Source organism: Mobula birostris, chromosome 14, assembly GCF_030028105.1.
Source record: "Mobula birostris isolate sMobBir1 chromosome 14, sMobBir1.hap1, whole genome shotgun sequence".
Lineage (NCBI taxonomy): Eukaryota > Metazoa > Chordata > Chondrichthyes > Myliobatiformes > Myliobatidae > Mobula > Mobula birostris.
This window is the reverse complement of record NC_092383.1, coordinates 29,093,979-29,120,848: the sequence shown is the minus strand read 5'-3', so window position 1 is coordinate 29,120,848 and position 26,870 is coordinate 29,093,979. Positions and strand designations below refer to the sequence as shown.

The 26,870-nt window shown below is 40.6% G+C and overlaps 1 protein-coding gene across 14 annotated transcripts in view; it reads left to right on the top strand.

Moving 5' to 3' along the window:
* LOC140209797 (multiple C2 and transmembrane domain-containing protein 2-like) overlaps positions 1-26,870 on the top strand; it is a 485,848-nt gene that overhangs the window by 271,634 nt on the left and 187,344 nt on the right. For all 14 annotated transcript variants that reach the window (XR_011889071.1, XM_072278281.1, XM_072278276.1 and 11 more), the window contains 3 exons: positions 1,401-1,565; positions 10,104-10,234; positions 26,505-26,691. Coding sequence is in view for 13 of the 14 variants with exons in the window: in XM_072278281.1 (XP_072134382.1) it covers positions 1,401-1,565; positions 10,104-10,234; positions 26,505-26,691 (483 nt within the window). In the remaining variant the exon portion in view is untranslated. The remainder of the gene's footprint in view (positions 1-1,400; positions 1,566-10,103; positions 10,235-26,504; positions 26,692-26,870) is intronic.

Genomic DNA, 26,870 nt, shown 5'->3' with positions numbered 1-26,870 from the left:
GCTTTCTAGCACAGCAAGGTGACCTTTCCAAAGCTTTAGGTTGTTTGTGACAAGGTTAAACTTCTAACCAAAATTCCTTGCTCAGCTTCTTGCTGTAAACAAGAACCAGTCTCTGTTCTTAATGTCAGTTGTAAGCAATAATCAGACTGAAGTAAAAAAGGCAGCTTTGCAAACAAGCAACACTGTTTACAGAGCACAGGCTGCCAAACTACAGCAGGGGACTGGCCGCTCAGGAGATATGGCTTGAAAAGTGCCATGACCATATGCATCAGCCAAACATGAAACAATGGGGTAATGTCACATGTACAGGTGATCATCAATAGTTGGGATATTTGTGTATTCAGTGAGTTAGCATTCATTTTGGTGCCTGTGATCTCTGTCCCCAGAAGCTCATAGACCATCTGTATGAATTACTTTGTCCCAGCAAAAGTATCTGAAAAAGCATCAAATGAATTTAATGCCAACTTGTAGCAAGACAATTTAAATGTTAGAAAGCATTGGGACTTGTTGGGAGTGACAAAGTGAATGACAGGAAGGTTGCGTGACAGAGAGAATTTATTCCTCCACCTTTGATTTCTACGATGGACAATTCATTTGTTTGCAACTCACTGGTATTTCTTTTAGTTTGTAGGAATTGTGCTTGTGTTTGGAGATCCCTTGTAGTTTATTAATCATTTTTAATCAATCAGAAATCTCTGAGTTTTAAATGTGTGTTAAGAAATATTTGTCTAACTTGAAACATGTATCATTAAAAAATAAACTGTGATTAAGCTACATTGTTAATTGGAAGTATCTCCTCCTTGGTAGGGAGGGGGGACCCATCGCTGAAATAGTGGGTATGGCAGTTAAACCTCGCTGCAGAGGCTAGACAAGGAAGTAAGCTAGTCTTTGAGGAGTAGGTGGATACAGTATAACCTCCCTCTAGTGAGGGTACCCGTAGATATCTATATCAGATAGGGCTTAAAATCTCCTTTTGAGTTTAGGGCTTTGTGGATGGTGAACCCAAGCACAGCAGTAGAAACCGGGTTTCAGAAGTACTTCCAAATCTTAATCTCAGTACTTTGCAATTACTAATATAAAAGACTGAAAGTTTCTGATGGAAGATTAATGCATCTTCTTACCTGAATAATATGCACAGTTTTTATTTATATCATAGGGAATTCATGCCCATGAATATTTGACTTCTGTGTATTTCTGATCCCTTCCAGATGCCTTTCTCAATAAACAAGCAACTTCCTGTGAATACTATGTTTCCTTTTAAGTCAACACCTATTTGGTTTTTGCTTATAAAAATCTCTTATGTATGAAAATAATTTTGTGACTTAAAAATCATATTGCTTTAATGTTTAAATCACCTCTCTTCTCTCCTTGCTTACCTGTGGCTGTGATTGGTGCTGAAGGCTAACTTTATCCAGAGCATCTGCTTGTCCGATTCCCTTCGGAAGGGCCAGCTGTGGAATGAGATTGTCGGCATTACCCTCTTTGAGGGGAAGGGTCTACAGGAGAAGGCAGCTGAAGAACTTTACGTTAGGTTCAGACTGGGGGATGAAAAGTACACAAGCAAGGTATGTAGTAGGACACAGGTACTCTTTGATTGAAGAACATAAGATTTAAAAATATTCACTGTTATTCCTTCAGACTTTTAGGAGTGCATGTCTTCAATTAATGATCTTTATTACACTGGAACAAATAGTGCAGCATTCTCCAATGTGTTATATACTAGACTGAAACATACACAGTGCACTTCTCCCTTTTTCTGATTTTGCTGAATGAAATAATCTCTAGGATGAAGCAGGAGTTTCCAACCTTTTTTATGCCATAGACCAATACCTTTATGCAAAGGATCCATGGACCCCAGGTTGAGAACCCCTGCCTCTGCCTTAAACCAACAAATTAAACCTGAATTGCAGTTGTTTGCTTCTGCATAAGAGCATAAGAAATAGGAGCAGGAGTAAACCATCTGGCCCGTCAAGCCTGCTCCGCCATTCAATAAGATCATGGCTGATCTGGCCATGGACTCATCTCCACCTACCTGCCTTTCCCCCATAACCCTTAATGCAAAAATGCAAAAATCTATCCAACCTTGTCTTAAGTATATTTACTGAGGTAGGCTGCACTGCTTCATTGGGCAGAGAATTCCAAAGATTCACCACCCTCTGGGAAAAGAAGTTCCTTCTTAACTCCATCCTAAATATACTCCCCCGAATCTATGTCCCCTAGTTCTAGTCTCACCTATCAGTGGAAACAACTTTCTTGCCTCTATCTTATCTATGCCTTTCATAATTTTATATGTTTCTCTAAGATCTCCTCTCATTTTTCTGAGCAATGGGAATGAGCAGGGCAATAAGACAACCAAATTTCCACAAGTTTTTGCAGACTTAAACAAAAACCCCTGCATTTATGTGGCAATATCTGAATCCATTTCAGGGTAGTGTGTGGTCTTGCAGCTAATGGAGTACTGTATCTATCATTTATACTGCAGTATCTGGAGTGCAAGTAGCAGCCAAAAAACTTACAGCAAGCTCCACAAAATGAGAAGTGATACAATGAGCTGAGTATGACATGGTACCCTTGTTTTTGTGCTCTGTTGAATTCAGCTGTTTAATTGTTATTTTCTTTGTCATTCAACAGCTAATTGTCTGCTTGTATTTTATATACATGTACCTGTTTAGTATGCTTCCTAGTGGCCACTGTATGTATATCCAATTGTTCAGTGCGCCCACCAGCAGTTACATTGATATTATTCCGGAAAGTTCTGGAAGCTTTCTTTGTGTAGCATTATGTGAATAAAGGCTTTCTAATTGGCTGACTGTTATCTACAAATTTGAAAGTAATTTTTCTTATCTATGGAGTGTAAAAATAATTGACCACAAGGCACACCATCTTAGTCTCTTTGTCTTTAAGTCTTTGTTCTGCCTTCTGTTATTAGCCTCTGCTCCTGTTATTGTTTGTCTCAATTATCCTCTGCTCTATCAATGCTTAATGAAGCAACAAGATCTGTGCCTCTTTCCTGACTTCTGAAAGAACGTTGGATTAAAACATCAGAATACAACAAGTGCTGTAGTCAGCAGGAGGATGATTGTGACATTTAAGGACTCGGAACAATCACAGACAACAAAAGGGGAAAGAATCTCCTCTGTTCCAATAATTTCTGAGTTAGAACTTAAGTCTGGCTTCAAAACGTTATTGGATTGAAATCAGGAGTGAGAAAACCTCTGCATTGCTATTCTGAAAAACAAAACGGATCAGTAAAGATCAAGATGAGCATTGAAATTAATATTGGGCTCAGCCATACAAGCTGGTAGATTACAGAAGAATTTTGGCTGCAGGACAATCTGTCAGTTGCATGGCAATCTGTTTTAGTGCCTAGTGAATTTATATTGGTTGGGCAATCTATTTGGTTGATGGACAATCTATTACAGTTGCAGGACAATCTATTTGGTCACATTAAAATTGATTCATAACAATGGCCAAAGTCTTGAAACCTACTAAGAGCTTTTACTAGAATAAAACATCCGAGTTCCAGGAAATTAATGAAGAAGTCCAGACGAAACATACCAACAAGGTTAAGTTTATTAAGATCTAGAAAATGCCCGAGGGAATTGAAATCTTGGAATGACTGCTAGTGATTTAGAGATAAGACCATGCAGTTGGTTTGAACAAATGTGTGAGCAAATGAAAGAGTTAACTGGACAAATAAAGGATCCTACTAATCCATTGGGAAAAAAATACAAAACTTGAAATAAAATACAAAAACAGAGACAGTATGACAGAGACAGTAAAAAATCTGAAGAACAAATCTCTGCATTAACCAACTGAGCAAAAAAACGTGATAATTGAATTGACATGCATTGTATGGAGCTCAGAAGCAAACTGAAACAATATGGAGAAACTGAACAGGGACTTCCAGAAGGTGGTCCTGCTAGTGATGCTACTTCTAAAGCTCCTACGTGGGACTCCCCCCCCACCCGCCCACACTGTACAGTCCCCCAAGACAGTGACACCATCTGAACTCCAAGGAATTACAGCCTGCATCACACAGATATTGGAGACAGTGCCACATCTGCACTCCAAGAAATTACAGGATGGTCATAACATAGACTTTACAGTGACCTCTAGAGACTCGGGTGAAGATGACAGTAATAAAACAATAATAAGATGGACTGCTCTGTCATAGCTTTCTCTGACAAAGACCGAAGAAGTGGAGAAACACAGCACTGAAGATGAAACCATCGCTGATCCATTTGTTGACATGCTAACCCCTTCAGTGGAAGATCGATCAATTATTTTCAATGCCCTGAAGTCATCACACACGTGATTTACAGTTATTGATAAGGCCAATGGATTCTATTCAGTACTGCTGGTGTCTGAATACCAACCATGGTTGGCTTTCACAGTTGATGGTCAATAATACTAGTGGATGAGGTTACCACAAGGGGTCCACAACGGTCCCACTGTCTATTACATGGCTTTGAGACAACATCTGAGGGACTTACTGCAGCAGTCATTGATTAAATATCATACAATATGTGAACGTGGTCTTGTTTGTATCCGACGCTGCAGGTCAGCGTGAACATGATGTGCTTTATTTGCTCAATTATCTGTCCTACAAAGGTGAAAAAAGCAAATCTAGACAAGGCACTATTGCAATAAGAAGATGCAATTTGCTTGGGACAGAAAATTTCCCAAGATAAATGGAAAACCGCTGAGGATCATGCAAAGGCCATTAAGTCAGCAAAGCCCTCTACAACAACTGCAGTCATTTCTGGGTTTATGCAGCAACAACAGAACATGGGGCGATTCATATGTGGAAACTTGTCAACCGTTCAACAATCTGCTAAGGACACTAAGTTCTCAGACGACCCCATGACTCTTAGTGACGAACAACTGAAAGTGCTTCAAGCTTTAAAGGTCACATTGTGTACTGCACCTGCATTAGGAATTCCTGATACAAGTAGACCATTTACCCTGTCGGTCAATGAGAAGCATGATTAGATAATGGCAGTCAAGATCGTAGAGACTGGTAGCATCCTGCTGGTTATCACTCTGCTAAAGTGGATAATATAGCATTGAGATGGTGTCCGTGTTGGTGAGCAGTGCAGGCAACCCATCTGATAGTCATGGCTGTTTCTAGCATTCTGCTTGATCACATTTTAAATGTTGAATGGCCACACTCAGTACACACTTTAGTGACTATGAATAGAGCCTCTCAGTTAACAGCTGTCCAGTGGTCCAAGTGGTCTACTGTTCTTGAGGGACCGAATTTCATTACACGAGTGAGCCTGGGGAATGCAGCTCTACTATTACCATTGGACGTGGGAGACTACGATGACCATGACTGTGCAAGAATAATAATATGCCAAGAAGATGCAAATTATTACAAAGAATTGCCATTTTTGAATCCAGATCTAATTCTGTGCGCTGATGGTTCCTCAGCGATTGAGAAAAGAATTTGAATGGTGGGCTGTTGTTTCTGAAACTGAACTGCTGGCATTAGAAAGTATGGCTCCCTGGTACCTCTAAAGGCTTTGATTGAAACCTATAAGTTGGCAGGAGGAAGATCAACTAATATCTATACTGATTCTTGATATGCTTTTGGAGTTCATAAAGACCAAAAACATGGAGACGAAGAGGATTTCTTATGGCTGTTGGAAACCCAATCTAAAATGGTCAACTAGTACAAGAATTTCTGGATGTCATCCAACTGCTGCCAGATGTTGCTGTATTAAAATGCAAAAGCCACTCTAAAATGACTACAATGGAACGCCATGGAAATGCATTTGCGGATAAAATTGCAAAAATGGTATCACAAGAAGGGGTAAAAGAAGTGAAGGAAATAAAAGAAATACCAAGAACACATGCAGTGAACCCGACAACTGGAAACAAAATTGTACTCTCTATGACAACCGAACATACAAGATATTTGAGAGATGCAAGCTCAGTGTTCTTGCCAGGAAAAGTGGTTCTGGATAGAGAATGGTGGAAGGTTAAACAGTGATGGAGTATGGAGATATGACATCCTATGTCACTGCTGGGAGCCCTCGATCTGAGAGAGACTGATAATCACATTATGGCAGACAGTTTAGTCAACTATTGTGTGAAATTATCCCAAGTTGTCCAGTCTACTTCTCAATAGGTTTCTGCAGCGTGGAGTGATCCAACACAGGAAGGACACACCCTGATTCCTGGTGAGTGGATCCTGATTAGGAAACCGCCTAAAGATCCACTGGGAGCTCGATGTGAAGGTCCCTACCAAGTGCTGTTAATTACTAACTCGGCAGTGAAAGCAAAAGGTAAAAGTAAGTGGATGCACAGCAGCATATACAAGCAAGCTAAAATGGTAGCTGATGAGAGAACAACAGGTGCTATGGTTAATATACTTGTCACCCTGTAATCCAATGGCTACACTGCTGGGCTACAGTAAGCAAGTTACTAACCAGCCAGAAGACTTCAAGCAAGTCAACAACTACTCAACATCACACAGTTTTTTCTAATATTAGTAGTTGTTATACTGTTGTCGATTTTCCCTACTTACAATGAGAACTAATATTTGTATTAATATGCTTTATTATAGTTTATATCTTTCTGATTTGTACAAGGGCAATCTTTAATGCAATAGTTCAAACTTGTGTGGGTGTGCTTACTAATCTGCCTAACCATGGCATAATCCTATCAACAGTGTGAAGAATATATACCCTTCTATATTTCATAACTTAAATTGTTTTGCTTATACCTAATGTAGACATCATGTTTTTGTGCCTCTGAATTTTCAGATGTAATGATTCTAAATGTCAGATTAGATTTAGAGGGGGTACTGTTGGATCCAAATGCTTTAATTGTTATTTTCTTTGCAGTCTAACAGTTAGATGTCTATTTGTATGTTTCCTATTGGCCACTGTATGTATATGCAATCGTTCAGTGTGTCCCCTAGTGGTTACGTTGGTATAATTCTGGAAAGTTCTGGAAGCTTCTCTTGGTGTTGCATTATTTGAATGAGGACTTTCTAATTGGCTGACTCTTATCTACAAATTTGAATGGATTTTTTTATTAATGGAGTATAAAAATAGCTTCCTGTCTTTAAGACTTCCTTTTGCTTCTGCTACTAGTTTCTGCTCCTGTTACTGACTGTCCGTTTCAATTTTCCATTGCTCTATCAGCGCTTAATAAAACAATAATGAAGCAACAAGTTTTGTGCCTTTTTCCTGACTTCTGAAAGAACTTTGGATTAAAACATCAGAATCCAGCAGCCCCAAGCAGTCTCATCTCTGTGAACTGTAAATTTGGAGACATACCCTGTGGGTCACAAATCGATTGTTTTTTCCCCCCAAGTCTTCTGTGCGTCTGATGACCAAATGTGTGTCCGGGTCTGCACAAGGCAGTGTCAGTCATGGGTATGCAAAGCTAGACTGGCTACTTTTTCTGTATGTTTAGCTGGTAACCTGCATTGTGAGTGGGCCAGCCAAGGTGGAGCAAGGTGTCGGTTTTCTCTACCTTAAGTGGGGCTTTCCCATGCTGATGAGGAGAACCCAACTCAAGTTGATCCCCTTTAATTAATTTGCTTGCCTGGTTCTTCCTAGGGGTTGACCGCACACAGAAAAAGGAGTGTAAGTTTTTCTGACTGCCATATTAACCCATTTGATCTCACCTCATCAGGGATATTCCCTCAGTTCAATCCAACACTCTCCCGACTTCCTCTGCCGCTGAAAACCAACTTGCTTTCTCCCTCTCCTTGTCCTTACAGTGGGTCTAACATCTGAAAGGTTAACTCTGTGCCTCTTCCACAGATGCTGCCTGACCTGCTGAGTGATTTAGTTTCAGATTTCCAGCATCCGCAGTTTACTGTGATTTTCACCTCACCTTGGCTTGCATCCACTCACCGTTGTAAGGGGAACCCAATGATGGCCTTAAAGCAAGCCCACCAGCTCCTCCCCCTCCTTCTGCATCCAACAGTCTCACCTTTTCACCTGCTTCTATCCCATGCATCAAAGTATGAATGCTCTGTTTACGCGGGACAGGCCTTGACAATATTCAGCACTGTGTGTGTCATTGCTCATGGCGTGGGTTGAATCTAAATGCAGATTAGCCTATTGATTTCTGGATAGAAAAATATAATCTGTCCATTACACAACTAGCCTTCCAGTTGCTCATCATTCTTGACCTCCTTCACCACTCCAAGCTAGCTCAGGAAACAACAACTCATCTTCCATTTATGTGTGTGTTGCAGCTACAGAATTCATCAGTGTGAAAACAATAAGACAATGTAACTATGTCCTGTTTGACTACACGGTGGATAGGGATGACAACTCTCCGTGCCATTTTCATGTCCTCTTGTGCTTGTCATCCCATGGCTGCACCTTTTCTCCCTGTGCTATTATCCCATTTTCTCACAGGATCTGTCTTGTTTTCCACCTATCACAACCGTTTCCATATGTTCTCTTTGCCCCTCTTCCTATTCCTGCATCATTCACTCTACCCATCTCTAACTCCCAGTTCTAACAATGGATTTTGGAATGTCAGTTGTGTGATCCCTTCAAGGTTGCTCTCAGTCCTGACTATTATTCCCGAATGCCTTTTTATGTCTTTCAATGTCCAACAGCTGTAATATTCGTGCAAAAGATAGATTTAATTGAGAGAGGAGAAGAAAACAGTTATAACTTTTCAAACATATATCAAAAATTTACAATTTGTTGGGATGTGATTGAAAAGTTTGCACTGTTCCATTTCTAGAACATAGGCTGATTGACATTATGATAATTACCAAGTCATTTTAAGCTCTATTTTTTGTGTGTTTAATGAGAAATTAATGAAAAAGTCCAGTTACTTAGAAAACTAAGGCTGAGGTGTTCTGAATAGAGTAAAACAAAATCAAGTTCTAGAGATGGGCAACTTTCACGGTATTTCATAATCCTGAAGTACCTGCCATTCATACTGTTTAAATTGCCCTGTTTCGGGAATAAGTTTCAGGAAAGCCCTGGGTGTACTTTTGGAGAACTGGAAGTGACTCTCTGATTTGGTTCTGCTTCCAAGAGTAGAAATGAGGCAGAGCATTGTTGGTTTGCTCTCATCCCTATCTTCATATCAAACACAGCACAGCAGTTAAGGTTCCTGCTTATTTTTCTCATATACTGTAGCTGAGACAAACCACTCAGGATATTTGGTTAAACCTAGTACCATTCCGATGTTACTGAAAATTTCAAGCAACTAGTTAACTACTCTTAGGAAAAGTTTGGCCATATATTTGCTGCTTTTCTCTTAGACCATGTTTGGGAAAAATACTGACTTGATTTTAAAGTCCTTGTACCTGTTTCCAATCCTCTCCAAGGCTATGACTCTCTTCAATTATGTAACCAAACCCTCTCCCCAGAACTTTATGCCACTCCTCTAATTTTGTGAGTCATCACATTTAATAGCTTCACTGGAGAGCATGCCTTCAGCTGCCAAGGTTTTAATACCTGGAAATCCCTTCCTAAACTTCTCTATTTCTCAGATTCAACCTTTTCCTTTTGAGGTGTGCCTTAAATGCTATCCTTTGATTATTCTTTTGGTTGGCTGTGCTAATATCTCATATTGTGCTGATGTCAGAGTTTATTAACTAACACTCCTGGGAGGAACATTGACATATCTTCTTGGTATGTAGTATAAATACAACACGAAAAAACAAAACTGCAGATGATAGAAACAGAAGCAGGTCAAACAGAATCATTAACTTTTCATTATTAAGACTGCTTCTTATTAACTTTTCATGAGTTCAGATGAAGTGTTAACTTTATGTCTTTCTCTCCCCATAGGTGCTGCCTGACCTGCTGTTTGTCCTTAGTATTTGCTGTTTTATGTGATATATAGTGCAAGCTATTATTTTGGAAGGCCTGCATGTCAACCTTTATCAAATGTTCCATTAATCCAAGATGTTTCACATGTGGTGCCTCAGAGAAAAAGTTGGAGCTTGATGATTTAGGTTTTAATCCACTTGGCATTCAATTAGCTGGTAGTTTTTTCATTTGTTCAGAAGGAGTAACCAGAACTAATGAATTAATTAAACCTCTATACTTGGAATCACGGAGTTTAAAATGTCATTTCACTGTTGTCCCTTTCACTCACTCTAGGCCTTGTACAAGTCTGCAACCCTTCAATGGAGAGAGAGGTTTCATCTGCATCTATTCAATGACAGAACGAGTATTTTGGAAGTTGATGTCTGTGGGAAGGACAGGATGAAGCAGGAAGAAAGCTATGGCGTGTAAGGGTACATTGCCTACTATTAACATCAAATACGTTTTGTTATAGTTTACTTGTATATATTATGATTAACCATAATACAAGAATATGAGAGGCATAGACAGCCAGGGTCAAAATCTTTAAGAACAGAGGATGTGCATTTAAGGTGAGAGGGGGTAGGGGGTAAATTCAAAGGAGAAGTGTTGGCAAGTTTTTTTACATAGAGAATTGTGGGCATCTGGGGAATGCTGCCAGTGGTGGTGCTGGAGGCAAATATGATGGAGACATTTAAGTTGCTCTTAAGTAGGTGCATGAAAGTGCAGGGGATGGAGGAATGTGGACATATGGAACTAGTATAGCAAGGCATTTAAAATTAGTTCGGTGCAACATCATGGGCTGAAGGGCCTCTGATCTACACTCCATAAAAATCTGATGGAACAGAATGAGAATTTCTGTTCACAAAGAACTGGGGATTAAATGATAAATCCTGTAACAATCTCTGCCTGTCAGATTCTGTCTGTTTAATGCAATGCAAGTAGCTGGCTACCTTCATTCTGTCTGAGCTTAGTAACAATTGCAGCTTTTAGCCTGAGTAAACCGTACTGTTCGTTGGTTGGAAACCAGCTAATTCCAGTTCTGATTCTGAAGCCGCCACATGGCTTAAACTAAGCCTCTTAAAGAGGAGGTACAGTTTTGACAGGTGGGAGAAGAAGGTTTCCTTGGCATTTGAATGCTGCTTTGGAAGAGGAAGGCCGGAGAGAGATCTTGTGTTTGCTGTGAGCCTTGACACACGTTGAGGAAGCAGTGGGAATGCGTGGTTCTGGCAGGTTACTGGGAAATTTAAGGACTGTGGACTCCTGGGGAAAATAAAAGGTCATTGACCCGCTACCAGCCATCAAGACAAGTTAATGCTGCTTCCATGTTCCACAAGATAAGTTAATGCTGCGTCCATGTTCCATAATATTCTAGTAGTCTCAGATCTTGATGAGATTGTTGAACCTCCCAATTGCTCACCTGACAACAAATGCCAAAAATGAATACTTGCATCTGATGCTCATGCCATCCACTGCAGTCCTTTTCCGGGGTACTCCAAAAGCTCCTCCCAAAGTTGTGATCTCTGCCGCGACAAAGGCACATAGAATCATTACCACCTACACATTCTATCCAAGTTGCTCACTTGCATTGTTGTTGGTTCTAAATCCTGCAACTTCAGGTTCAGCTGGAGTTCACGAGGCACTGGGGTAGTTCACGACTTCTCACCAGTACTGAATGCTGAGTACTAAGCTAGATGCAAAATCATCAGTAATTTTTAATAGTTGGTTGCCGAATTATCGGAATTTAAATGTGATAAGTATTAACAAGTTTAGGTGTTGTTTGTGCCTCATGTGAGTCTCTCCACCTTTTCACATTGCAATTTCAAGATAATGTTCTGTGTCTTCTCTCTTGTACTTTTACAGTTTTCTGTTCATATTTCTAAGCTGTTTCCCTCATCCAGTCCAAGTGGTAATGTGTTCCACTACCTAGCCTCTTACACTGAAATTCTAATTAATAACGATTGGATTTATCTGTGGCTATTTACGTTTGAGACCCTCAGGTTAGTCGACCACTCGTGGAGACATCTTACCCTGTATACCCTATCAAATTCTGCTGTCCCCATGTCAAATCTTAAATTGGAATTACAAAGGACCATGGTGAAATAACACCAAGATTATTGTGTGTAGTTTCTCTGGTCTCCTGAACTATGGGAGGTTATGTTTGGATAGAAGAGTGATGAAAGAAATGGAGCAGCACAGTAGCATAACAGGTAATGTAATGCTGTTACAGTGCCAGAGACTTCGGTTCAATTCTGCCACAGTCTGTAAGGTGTTGCATTCTCCCCATGACCACATGGGTTTCCTCCAGCACTCCAAAGATGTATCAGTTAAGTAGGTTAATTAGTCACATGGGTGTAATTGGGCAGGCTGTTTGGGCTGGAAGTGCTGTATCTCTAAATAAATAAATCTAAGTAAGTCTGGGAAAGGTTCAGCAGTTAGATACCAGTGTTGGGTGAGTTTGTTATATGATTAAGCTGATTGGCCAATACTTGATTATGTCATAAGAATGAGAGTTTCATTAAAACATACATATTTCACTGAGTCGTTGAGATACAACACTGGAATGGGCTTGTAAGCTCATCAACTCTGCTCTGACCATCAACCACTCACCTTTACACTGGTCTTACCCAAACCTATTATATTTAGCCCACATTCCCACCTACCCCCTGCAAGGTTCTGCCATTTGACTGCAGACCTCAGGGCCAATTACTCTCTCAACCTGCTTGTTTTTGAAACATGGGAGAAAGCACAAGCATACAGAGAAAACCCACATGGTCACAGGGAGAAAATGGAAACACCATGCAGAAAGCAGTTGAGCTCAGGATTATGCCAGGGTTGATAACGCTGTGAGGCAGTGACTCTGCTAAATAACATTTATTTCAGGGTTTGATGGGGCTGAGAAGGGATGACATTTCCTATGGCTGAGATGTCCAGAACCAAGAATTACAGTCTTGAGACATTTGAGACTAACATAAGAATAAACCTCTTTTTAGAGCGCAGAGGTTCAGGAGCCTGTGACTGCTATGTATATTGAAGACGGGTTATATTGCAGATATTAAGGGACTCTAGGAATAGTGGGTTAGAACAAGAAAGAGGCAGTGAATTTAAAGATCAGCCACGGTCTTTTTGAATGCTGGGACCAGCACAAAGGACCAGATGGACAACTCCTGCTTTTTTTTATGCTCTTTTGACACCCTAAGTCTCCCTCTTCCTCTCTTTATTGTTCATCCTTTACAGATGTAGTTGCTTTGTGTTACAAAATGCAGCTACCTTATTGTGTCCAGATACAGGGGGCACATCTGAGAAAGAATGAAAGAGTCTTAGAGTGGAAATAGAGAGGATTTGCTGGAATGAGATGTCAGGCTTCAATGATGTGGTGAAGATGCAAGTTGGAATGGAATTGTCAGAAGGAGGAGAGCCCCTTTGAACTTATGTTCTTTTCAGTGAGATCATGACAACCTTGTGCCTCTTCTATTTTGCTGCCCAATCCATGTAAACTTGAGACTCATTGCATCCAAAGATCTTTTGCTCAAGCAACACATGCAAAATACTGGAGGAACTCAGCAAGTCAGGCAGCATCTATGGAGGTGAATAAACAGTCACCGAAAAGGGCCAAGGTTCTTCATCAGGATTCATGAAGGCTCTGATATAGGGTCCCAGCCTGAATTGTTGACTGTTCATTCCTGTCCATAGATAATGCCTGGCCTGTTGAGTTCCTCCAGCATTTTGTGTGTGTTGCCCAAGATCTCCAGCATCTGCAGAACAATTTGTGTTTATCTATTGCTCTTGACGTTGAACATAGTTAGCATCTGAGTATCCACAACCATCTGGAGGAGAGAATTACAAACACTGAAAACCCTTGGCATATAAAAAAATTCTCCTCCTAAATGGCCAGCCTCGTATCCTGAGGCTGCACACCCTAATTCTCCATCCTGTGAAACTAGCAGCTTCTTGGCATCTACCACGTCAATTCCTGTCTGAATCATAAGTGACTTAGTGAGATCAGCTCTTGTCCTTCCAACTTCAGTGAGTCCAGTTTTTGTATTTATGGTACAGTTACTCTGGCATGAGAACAGACTCCTTTTGTATGCTGACCTTATATTCAAACATTTGAACACAAGTCACCAACTCAGCCATTGAGCCTGTTCAGGCATTCTGTCAGATTATGCCTGAATTATATCTCAATGCATCCATCCACATCTTCATCCTTTCAAGCTAAAGCATCCTCAAAATATTCTGCCTTTGCTGCTACTGCATACGTCATTGAAAGAAGAATTGAAATATTTTAGATATTATGCACTTGTTCTCTGCTAACTAGTTTGAGTAGCCAGATTTAGTGTAATGTATCCAAGCTTTGGAGAGATGAGGGCAAACTCCTCAGTCTTTCATTAGATGTAGCAATGATTATTCACCAGAACATTGTTGATCTCTGGAGAAATTAAAAAAAAATAATTGTTAATCAGAGATGTTTTCTTTGTCTAATTCATCTCTCCCTACCCTTATCCTCTGCCACTGAAAGCTAACTTGTTTTCTCTTTCCTGGATCTGAATTGTTAAAACTCGCTTTCAGTTTCCACAAATGCTGCTTGACAAGCCTAGTGATTCCAGCGTTGTCTGTATCTATTGATCTTGGCCTTGTTCATAGTTAACCGAGCATCCACAACCAAAGTGTCACATCACTTTACTTCAAAAATTGATGTTAATAAATAAATGATTGGATGCACCATTTCCATAAAGAGATTCTTCTCCCTTTGTCCCACATTGCTTACCAGCCAATGATGTAAAATTGGAGTCAGTATAGTCATGATGAAAAGTGGCAACCAATTTGTAAACACTGGGGTTGTGTGATAATCTGTTTTCAGTCATGCTGGTTAAGCACAGCAGGAGAACTCCCAAGCTGATCATTTGCATCAGTCTGAAATGGCAGAAAAGAGAAGATCATAGCAGGCAGATTACTTTAAATGGACAATAATCAGTGACTGAAAAAATCTCGGGCTGTGTAGGGAAGAGTACAGTGATTCAAAGCGCTGTTATATTATTTGCCTTGTTCTGCAGCAGATGCAAATTTCCCCAGTCTACAGAACTGCATGTTTTTATTTGTGATTTTTTGAAATTTCTCATGATTGTCTTTAAAATGGGGAGACAATTTATGGAAGGATGTGTTAGATTGACTGGATGGCTGGATTCCAGTTGCTGTTTGTAAGGAGTTTATGTGTTCGCTCCTTAACCTCGTGGGTTTCCTTTGGGTGCTCTGGTTTTCTCCTACAGCCTAAAGATGTACCAGTTGGTAGGTTAATTGGTTGTTGTAAATTATCCTACAATTAGGCTAAGGTTAAATTGGGGTGGCCGGGCAGCACGGCTTGAAAGGCCGGAAGGGCCTACTCCAATAGGTCAATAGGTTTCAATAGGTACACGTAATGTCAGAGAAATGCATACAGTATATATCCTGAAATTCTTTTTCTTCGCAAACATCTACGAAAACGGAGTGCCCCAAAGAATGAATGACAGTTAAATGTTAAAACCCCAAAGACCCCCCAGCCAACCCCTGCCATGCACTAGAAGCAGCAAGGCAACGATGCCCCCGTCAACAAAAAAAGCATCGGCAACCCCCACCGAGCTCTCAAGTATGCAGCAAAGCATCAATAAGGACACAGACTTGCAGTACCCAAAGACTACTTGTTCACCCAGTATTCCACATAACACAGGGTCTCTCTCTTCCTAATAAGGGAGAAAGAGGTGTCCCCATTTCATAGCAAGAGGGGAGACTTAACAAACAACTCTCTGATTTATGGTGTTAGAAGCCTGTTATGTTGCTTTTTCTGAGCCCTGTGCCCAAAGAACTCAGGTCTCTGGCCACGCAGCCAGCAGCACGCTCGCTGCTTCCAGTCTTCTGTGTTCTCCCATGACGCATTAGGTGGCAGCACTAGTCCTGAATCAGCCGATTTCAAGAGCCATGAAAATCCGGGACCCTGAAGGCGCGCTAGTCTTTCAGGCCGCGTCCTTGGCATATCGAAATGTGGCTGGTTGTGAGGCCCTGAGAGAGTGTCCCATTCCCACAAAGAACCGAAGTCAAAGTGTAACTCCAGGACAGGGTCTTCAAAAGAACCTTGAAAGGGAAAAAAGAGATAACAAAGATGGAAATAGAGCTGTTTCCGAGGATGCAAGCAAAGGAGTCGCCATTTAGCGCCATCTTAACTAAGCTCTGCCCTCCGTGCTGTATCTTAATAAATAAAGTAACTAAATAAAATAAAGTATGCCTGCCTGGTCGTGGTCTGTCTTAATAATCAGATGAGTTAAACAGAAGTGTATCAGTAGTCTAATTCTGGAGCCCCACAGTAGACTGTAAATATAGTCATTTTCATTTCTGGTCATTGCGTTTGAATTCAGTATAGACTGATGTGATAACAAGTTGGTCCCTCTGATATTCACAGAGATCTGGAATTAAAAGAGTTGGCCAGTTTAAACTTTGTTCCTAATTGATGCAATTTTAGACTAGGAGAATAATATGGGCCATAATTCAGTGATAGTTGGTATTGCATATTTGGTCTTGTTGAAAATATTTTGAGAAGAAACAGGTGTTGTTTGTGGCATGATATTAGAAGACATATAGCAAATATATAGCGGTATTGAGGTAGTAAAGGAACCAGATTGTGGTTTAAGAAATGCAATTGCTTGCCTTTCATCAGTCAAGAGTCAAAGCTGTAATATTTCTCCAATTAGCTATTGAATTGCAACTTCGTAATTACTTCCCAGAATCACCTGCCAATTCATTGCCTGGGGTGCTGTGGGGTCAATTACAGCTGAGCTTTATTAGAAATATTTCTGGTTTTGAATTGCGGTGAGAAAAATCAAGTGAAATGTTCCCTGAATGCACAGAGCTTCCAAGTGGATTGAGCTCATTGAGTGACATGGGGTAGCTGGAGCTCGGTTGGGTTGCAAGACTGGAAAATCGATCTTGATTGCAATTGTGCCCACGTGGGAGTGCTAATGATGGGGAAAATGAATAGTTGGTGGCAAAAATTTGAGGGAGGTTGAATGAGCGACAGATAAATGAATGAAGACCTGGAATGGGGGCAAAATCTTATAAAGCTTTTCTCCTGCACAGTTAATATCTGGGATAATCAGCTGTTGGGCTACAGTATATGAAAATTCATTGCGGCACATGGATGGAGTCGGCTTGCTTTGAGGAGAAACGAGTGAAAAGGACTGAGTAATTGTCAAACTGCAGTTCTATTGCTTCCCACTTGTGTTTTCAACATTAATTTGAAATTAAAGTCTGTGGGTTATGATAAGATCTTCTTGCTAAAAATACACGCAGCTTCTACAGGTTCAACAGCAATCGCTAATTTCAAGTATATAAAGTATTATTCTGAAATAAATTATGTAAAAGCTGTAACCAACTAGAATATAAAGAAAAATACAGGTGTTAAGAAATAGGAGTGTAGATATCAGAATCGAAATCAGGTTTAATAACACTGGCATATGTCATGAAATTTGTTGATATGGGTTGAATGGTGGGAAGGTGATTTTCCATCTGTTAAATGGGCAACTTAAGGAAATCGAAGTATTTTGCTATGTTGAAATAGAACCTGAGGTGGTTTCTACTGAGGTACACAATCCCAATCTGGAAGCTCTCTATAAGCAATGAGGATGAAAGTGACCCCCCGCCCCATATTCCTGGCTTTCACTGGGAGATGGACGAGCATGCTCTTGTAACTTCAGTGTAGTACTGAAGGACCCAAGAGTGAAATGGCACCAATGAGCATCGTTAGTCATTTGATACTCTTTGCTTTGAAGGTCCTGTAGGATTAAGGGAAGGAAGTTTGTTGTTTTACAATGCAAGGTTTTACTACAGGATCAGGGAAAGAGCTTCACAGTTGAGGGGGAATAATGATCTTGCCTGTTAGCTATATGAACTGGGAGGTCACCGAAGCACCTAATGCCAGCCATTAAAAATAGTGAAGAAAAATTCATGGACGGTAAGTTTGCGATCTCTGTATACGTATTGGTGGGCAATGCTTCTAGTTAACAGAGAAAAGGACTCTGAACATTTTCAAAGTATTCCATGTGCATGAGATAACTGAGAAACGTGCTTATTTTGTATAATGGAATGTTCATTCTGGGAAGCCATGCTTAGACATGGGAACGTTCTGCGGAATGTCCATGCAATACAGAGTGAGGCAAGGGTTGAGAATGCAATATTGAAGCATGGAAGGATTCAGAAGTATGTCCAGGGAGCAGGTGGAGTGGGAAAGGGACATACTCTGTCCCTGTTCAGTGAATGTGTAATGGCGACTGTGCAAATCGCAACTAGAAGACAGATGTAGTGAAGTAAGTTAAGAATAATTCATTGAAAGTCAGGTAAACCAAGCCAGAAATCAGTGCAATGGGAAGTGTCAGGCTGGAGTGTTTTATTGATGAATATAAATTATTTTTGAGCAGTAGTTTCAGGTTTATGCTTGCTGTTTGTTTTACTGATTAAAAAGAAATAAGCCAGGCTTCTTGGTGTCTTGTCCCAAGGATGGTTTATTTCACATTTCTGAGAGATTAAGATGCATTCTGGAACACTAGGAACTAGCCAAACAAAACAGCTTCTATCAAGCTGGATCTCAGCCAACATCCCACCAGACAGCATACAATGGAAAATGGTAAACAAGGGAAACTGGTAGTGAGGGAGAAGGCCAAACAGAGTTGACGAATAATAACTTTCCTGCAATTATTCGTACAAAGGTATTCTAGTCAAGTATTAAAGAACAGGAGGTTGGAAACTTGATAACCTTTGGGTACAGAGAAGATTCCAAAGACATACAGGTTCATAGGATAATTGGTCGCATCACATAGGTTTAATTGAGCAGCACGGGCTGGTTAAGACAGAAGTCCCTGTTATTGTCCTGTTTCTCTAAATAAATGAAGATTGTAGTTGACTTATAAAGAAGCGATGGTTACAAATATGACAAACATGATCATGGGTGGCAAAGTGATGCAGTTAGTAGAGCTGCTGCCTCACTGCTCATGTAACCCAGGTTTGACCCTGACTTCCGGCCCTCCCTGTGCAGTGTTTGCACCTCCCTCTGTGACTATATGGGCTTCTTCTGGCTCCTCTGGTTTGTACTCATATATCAATGATATGCAACTTGGTAGATTTTTTGATGCATTGTCCCTTGTGAATCTGAGGGGTAGCTAATGGGAATCTGACTGGAATAAGTTGCATTTAAATTAGCAGGGGAATAGGTTGCTCTGCGAATGGCTTCGCTGTATATTGTAAGGAAGTACAGGAAATAGAGCTGTTCCGCTCCAGTTGAGATCACAATTGACTCTGCTACGTCAATTCCATTTCCTTTCCAATCTTCCACTGTCCCTTATAAGCAACAAAAATCTTACCTTGCCAAAGAGCCGGCAGCCAGGTGGGGGAAAATCCTCCACTTCTATGGTTTTTCTGTGTGAATGCAGTTCTCCATAATTACACTCCCGAACAAGTCAGCTACAGTTATAAGTTTCTGCCTTCTAGTTTTGCATTCTCCCACCAAAGTCAGTGGGCTTTCCACAACTAAAACATCAAAATCCTTTATCCCTTTGATGAAAAGTAGGCATTGAATAGAAACAGCATGATAGACTTGGGAATGAAGTGGCAGATAGATTGGATCTGGGCAAATATCAGGAAACTTTCAAATATAGTTCAAAGCTCAAAGTACATTTATTGTCAAAGTATGAATAAATTATAGAACCCTGAGATTTGTCTGCTTACAGGCAGCCATAAAACAAGAAACTGAAAAGAGCCCATTTAAAAAAAACCCACAAACATACAATGTGCAGAGGGAGAGAAAAAAAATTGTGCAAGCAATAAAAGTAAGCAAATGGCATTTAGAACGAAAATGAGTTCGCAGACATGAAGCCGGGAGCATCCAGAGCAAGCTCACAGCCTCAGATTCAGTTCAGCACATGATGGAGTAAACATCACCAGGCCTGGATGAATCTACTGTGGACTTAAGCTGGAATAGGAACCTGCAAAGGAGTTGTGAATTCATATGGACTGCTCCACATGGACAGAAAAAAAAGGAGCAATTCTACCTTTGTGTGCTGGAAAGATACGGAGATAACTGAGAGAAATCGGGATCTGGTAACCAAGTAGAAACGGTATGAACTGAGGTCAGTTTACTAAAGTGAAAAAGAAGTGTGGTCTCAGTGCAGGAATAGACTAGGAGCTTTCTTATCAAAAGTAAGAGATGCATGCAGAAAGGCCTAAGACATGATGGGTAAAGGCAACTTAAGTTTATTAAGGATAAATTAGGCAACCCACTTTGGGTTGAGTGAAAGTATGCTCAATGTCCTGATATGAGATGGGTAGGATTCTCATCTGGCTGAGTTGGAGTGTAATAGTATTGGGAGATATAATGTCAAATAACATCCCAGATCTGGGCGAGGACTTTGCATTTGTGAACATCTTATATGACGTGGATATAAGACCATAAGATATAGGAGCAGAATTAGGCAACTAGGTCCATCAACTCTGCTCCACAATTCCATCATGGCTGATTTATTATTCCCCATTTTCCTGCCGCCTTTCCATGACCTTTGATATCCTGATTAATCAAGAACCTCTCCACCTGTACTTCAAATATACTCAATTACTTGGCTTCCGTAGACATCCATAGCAGTGAATTCCACAGATTCACCACCTTCTGGCTTAAGAAATTCCTTCTCATTTCTGTTCTAAATGGACATCCCTCTACTATAAGGCTGTGCCCTCTGGACCTAGACTCTCCCACAATAGGAAGCATCCTGTCCACAGCCGCTCTGCCTAGGGCTTTCAATATTTGATAGGTTTCAATGAGATCCCCTCTTATTCTTTTAAACTGCAGTGAGAATAGGCCCAGAACCATCAAATGCGCCTTATATGTTAACCCTTTCCTTCCTGGAATTGTTCTCGTGAATCTCCTCTGGGCTCTTTTCAATGCCAACACATCTTTTCTTAGATAAGGGGTTGAAAACTGCTCACAATGCTCCAAGTGTGCTCCTGCCAATGACTTATAAAGCCTCAACATCATATCATTGCTCTTATATTCTATCCCTCTTGAGATGAATATTCGCATTGCATTTGCTTTCCCTATCACCAACTCAGCCTGCAAGTTAACCTTTAGGGAATCCTAAACAATGACTCTCTATTGTCTTTGCTCAACTTATTTTTGAATTTTATCCCTGTTTAGAAAATAGTCTATGTCTGTATTCCTTCTACCAAAGTGCATGACCATACACTTCCCTACACTATATTCCAATTGCCACTTCTTTGTTCATTCTCCCAATCTATCCAAGTCATTCTGCAGACTCCCTTTCTTCCTCAAAACTACATGCCGTTCCACCTATTTTTGTATTGTCTGCAAATGAGGCCCAAAGCCATCAATTCCTGTCATCCAAATCATTGACATATAACGTGAAAACAATTGGATCGAATACTGGCCCCTGCGGAACATCACTAGACACCAGCAGCCAACTAGAATTGGCCTCCTTTATTCTGACTCTTTGCTTCCTGTCGATCAACCAATCTTCTATCCATGCTAGCAACTTTCCTGTAATACCATGGGCTCTTATCTTGTTAAGCAGCCTCATGTGTGGCACCTTGTCAAAGGCCTTCTGAAAATCCAAGTAAACAATATCCACTGACTCTCCTTTATTCACCCTGGCTTTTTTAGTTGCTTTTAACACCTTCCCAATCCTCTAACTTCCCATTAATTTTTGCAATATTATATGCCTTTTCTTTTGCTTTTATGCTGTCTGTGACTTCTCATTTCAGCCATGGTTGCCTCACTTTCACTTTAGAATACCTCTTCATCTTAGGGATGTATCTATCCTGTGTGTTCTGAATTGCTCATAGAAACTCCAGGCATTGCTGTTCTGCCGTCATCCCTGCTGGTGTCCCCTTCCATCAACTTTGGCCAGCTCCTCTCTCATGCCTCTGTAATTCCTTTACTCCACTGTAATACTGATACATCTAACTTTATCTTCTTCCTCTCAAATTGCAGGGTGAATTCTATCATCTTATAAGCATTGCCTTCCAAGGGTCCCTTTACCTTAAGCTCCCGAATCAAATCTGGTTCATTACACACCGAATCCACTAGTGGGCTCAGCTGCCAGCTGCTCTAAAACCCATCTCACAAGGATTCTGCAAATTCCCTCTCTTGGGATCGAGCATCAACCTGATTTTCCCAATTTACCTGCATATTGAATTCCCCATGACTATCATAACATTGTCCTTATTACATGCATTTTCTAATTTATATCCCATATCCTGACTACTGTTCTCGGGCCTGTATATAACTCCCATCAGTGTCTTTTTACCCTTGCTGTTTCTTAACCTTCCCCACAAAGGTTCTACATCTTCCAATCCTATGTCACTTCTTCCTAAGGATTTGATCTAGTTTTTTGCCAACAGAACCACCCCACTCCCTCTGCTTACCAGCCTGACCTTTCGATACATGTATCTTTGGATGTTACGCTCCTGACTATGATCCTCATTCAGCCGCATCTCGGTGAAGCCCACACCATCACACCTGCCAATCTCTGATTGCCCCACAAGATCATCTACCTCATCCGAAATACTGCGTGCATTCAAATATAACACCCGCAGTGCTCTATTCATCACCGTTTTTGATTTTGCCCCTAAGCTACACCTCAGTTCATCCCACTGACCTCAATTTTGCCCTATCATCTGCCTGTCCATCCTCACAGTCTCACTGCACATTGCGTTGACTTGTACACCAGCTGTTTCATCCTCAGCCCTGTCCCTCTGGATCTCATCCCCCTGCCAACTTAGCTTAAACCATCCCCAATAGCTCTAGCAAACCTGCCGGCAAAAATGTTGATCCTCTCAGGTTCAGGTGTAAACAGATCTTTTTTGCACAGGTCATACCTTTCCCAGAGGAATTCCAGTGATCCTGGATATATACAAATATACATTGCTAGGTTCACTAAGTAGTAAGAAATAAGTGCAATAGAAGTGCACAGGAAGTAGTGGGTGTGTGGAATGCACTGCGAGGGGTGGCAGTAGAGGTAGATACTTTAGGAACATATAAGAGGCTCTTAGACAGGTACGTGGATGAATAGAAAAATAGAAAGCTGTGTGGAAGGGAAGTTAGATTGATCTGAGAGCTTGGTTGAAAGGTCAGTGCAAAATCGTGGCCTGAAGAGCCTGTACTGTGCTGTATTGTTCAATGTTCTATGAAGCTGTCACGTCTAAGTAGACAGATGAGCTAACGGAGCTGAGCTGACAGATTATTAATAAGGAACCATGCTGGGAATACATTGGACATCACTATAGGAATCATTTGTGGACAGTGTGGATTTCATGCAGAAACTTTGTCAAAGGTAAATAGATTGAAAAATGGACACTAGCCTCCTTCTGGAGTTCGGGAGACAGAGAAACTGGTGAGGAACTGAAATGGGTAAATCAAATCACTGCACCATGATGCAATATGAAATTTTTAATAATTAATTTTTTGACAAGCCAATGAGTTATAATAGCTGGTTTTCTGAGAATTTCCAATTGTAACATTATCTCAAGCAGCCGATGTTTGGAAGATATTTCTCGATCTCCTGAAGCTAGCTGAGAGCAGAGATTAACGTGGCTGCAATACCTTCTGTATGTATGTCTGAACAATCAGTCGACATTCAGGCTTGGATGTTATGGATCAGTAACAATTCCAGAGAGGTCTGGGGAAGTACAAAAAACTTAAAAGGTCACAAATGAGCTAACAGATTTGTGAATGCAGAAAGTAACAGTGCACCCAGGTCAGAGGCATTGCACTCCAAGAAAATTCATCTTTTGCTGACATTGTTTTGTTGGAACCAGGCAGTGGGTCTGCAGACTGGAAAGAGAAAATGCAAGGACAGCTTAATAAAAATAAAAGGGGTTCATTATGTATATGGGAATAGTAAATGAGTTTGTCTGATGTTTGTTATTAATAAATGACTGGAGATAAATAATGAACTACCCAGGAATTGTTACTATGTCCACAAGGTCTTACTAGAGTAGATTGTGTCCCACAAAACTATTGGATTTTTTGGGACATTATGCATCTAAAAGATGAGTGATATTCTTTACATAATCCAACGTGTGCGTTTTAAGGGTGGGAACAGGATGACTGTGTTTTGGAGATATCTGGGTCTCTAGCACAGTTAATAGCACAAGTGGAGATGCAAGTCATCTTGAAAAGCTACCTGTCATTTTCTGCTACACACAACATCCACACTGACTCCTAGGAAAATATGTTTATTCTCCAGTGGTGGTCTGGGGCTATGTGGGACAGGATTGAAAACCGCAAGTCCATAAGTAACAACTAACAAGTCCTTAAGTAACCTCAAGTAGCATGTGTGTAAGTAGTGATAGGAGTACTCCATCTTTCAAACTACCTACTTACTTCAGCCACCACCTTCCTCACCTGTAAAAGAGTCTGCAGTTTCTACATTAAAGGTTTAAAGGTTCATTTTTTTGTCAAAGTATGCATGTACAATACAACTGAGATTCATCTTCTCCAGACAGCCATGAAATGCAGAAAAACCTGTGAAGGAGAAGTCACAGAGCCCACAAACCCAGAACGAATGCAGGTCATCAACGATTCCAAGAGATTATCTGCCAAAGGATACCATTGTACTTGAAGCACTCCACAACTGACCCTCGTCATCAATTGCTTTTGTTCGCATTTCATTTTGACAAGTGGGAGCTTTCACGGAAGTTTGAATTGTATGTTCATTCAAGTACTACCCCACCAAAAGCTTGTGATTCAAACTTCAGTGAAAGTTGAAATCTTGCCAATAAATGAAGACTTTTAAACCATTCCTAAAATTGAGCACAGTTTGGAGAGACATCCTGAAGTAGCACAACAGGCAGGATTGTGGTGTCACAAGATTACTGGTACTATCAGAGCTGGGCAAACTGAATCATAAGTCAAAGAAAACATTTACAGAAAACACAAATGGTTTTGGCTCATTTTTAAAGTGTTCTCTATTATTTTCCCCTCACTTGATCCAAGACCTCACCCCCTAATAAAAGGAAGCAGAAACTCTGCTCCTTTGTGTTTGTGATGGCCAATCCACTCCTTCTATAGAACAAACAATGCATGAATAAACTTCTCCTATTTCTCCCAAGTATGAGAGAGACGATGGTTTTCATTTCATTCACAAAATTTTAACTTTCATGAAAGTTTGCATTGCAAGCTTTTTCATGTAGATACCAATCAGGAATTATTTTCATTTATCGCAATATTGTTTCTTGGGAGGACAAACCGGGAGAACAAAGTTGAACAGAAAATCCTACAAAAAGTAGAGATGCATCATGGGACAAGTCCTCTCCACCACTGAGCACATCTACACGAAGCATTGTTACAGGAAGGCAGCACCTGTCGTAAGAGATCCCCAGTGCCCATGCTCTCTTCTTGCTGTTGCCATTGGGAAGAAGGTATAGGAGCTTCAGGACTCACACCACCAGGTTCAAGAACAGTTATTACCCCTCAACCATCAGGCTCTTGACCAAAGGGGATAACTTCACGCAAGTTCACTTGCTCCATCATTGAAATATTCCTACACCCATGGACTCACTTCCAAAGACTTTTCATCTCATGTTATTGATAGTTATTGCTTTTTTATTAATTCTTTATTTTTGTATTTGCACAGTTTGTTGTTGTTTGTTCACTGGGTGACAGCCCAAGTTGGTGCAGTCTTTCATTGATTCTATTAAGGTTGTTATTCAATTATGGATTTCTTGAGTATGCTGTGAAGAAAATGAATCTCGGGGTTGTACATGGTTACGTACATGTACTTTGATAATAAATTTACTTTGAACTTTAAACTCTGCATAGAACTTAAACAGTGAACAGTTGGCTCCTGAAGAGTCCAGCAGAGCAAAAGGATCTGCTGGACTCTTCAGGAGCCAACTGAACCATCCATAATTCCCTGAAAGTGGCATCGCAGGTAGATAGGGTCACAAAGACAGCTTTTGGCGCAATGGCTTTATAAATCAAAATATTGATTCTTGGAGTTAAGATTTTATGTTGAAGTTGTATGTGATGTTGGTGAGGCCAGATCTGGAGTATTGTGTGCAGTTCTGGTCACCTGTCTACAGGAAGGATATCAATAAGATGGAAAGAGTAGAGAAAACATGACAAGAATGTTGCCGGGACTTGAGTACTTGAGTTATAGGGAAAAGATAAATAATGTTAGGACTTATTTCCCTGGAACATATTGGGAATAAGGGGAGATTTGATGAAGTATACCCAATAATGAGGGGTATAGGTAAGGTAAATGCAAACAGGCTTTTTTCACTGTGGTTGGGTGAGACTAGAACCAGTGGTCCCTTAGATGAAATATTTAAGGGGAACTTGAGGGGGAGCTTCGTCACTAAGGGGGTGGTGTGATTGTGTAATGAGCTGCTGGTGGAAGTGGTGGGTGCAGGATCGATTGCAACGTTAAGAGAAGTTTGGATAAGTACATGGAGTATGGAGTATGGAAGGCTCTGGTCTAGGTGTGGCTCAATGGGACTAGGTTCAGCACAGACTAGATGGGCCTAATGGCTTGTTTCTGAGCTGCAGTACTGACTATGATTATGACTCCATAACCTAGATTTATAATTGGATTATATCAATATTCTACTGTGAAATGTTGAACTTTCTAACAGTTTATTAGATGTTTATGTTCTGATCACATATTTCAGATGCAGGGTTGACCTTTTGACGTTATCTAAGGAACAGAAAAGCCACTTGGAGCTCACGTTGGAGAATGGACAAGGATCAGTGGTTTTACAGATCACATTTGCAGCTTGCAGTGGAGTCTCCATCTCTGACCCCTGTGTCAGCCTGTTGAACGATCCGACTGAGAGACAGCAGATATTTCAGAGATATGTAAGTAATGGGACAGTTTGAAATGGGTTAAAAAAGCTGTCCATTTTGGGCCACTTCTATGAGTATGCTTTCATTCTAATCATGCTTTCAAACCAAATGTAAAGTTAGCTCACCATAAGTTTGTTGAAGGAATACTTGAAGCTTATTTTCCAGAGAATAAATTCATTTAAGGCCAACAG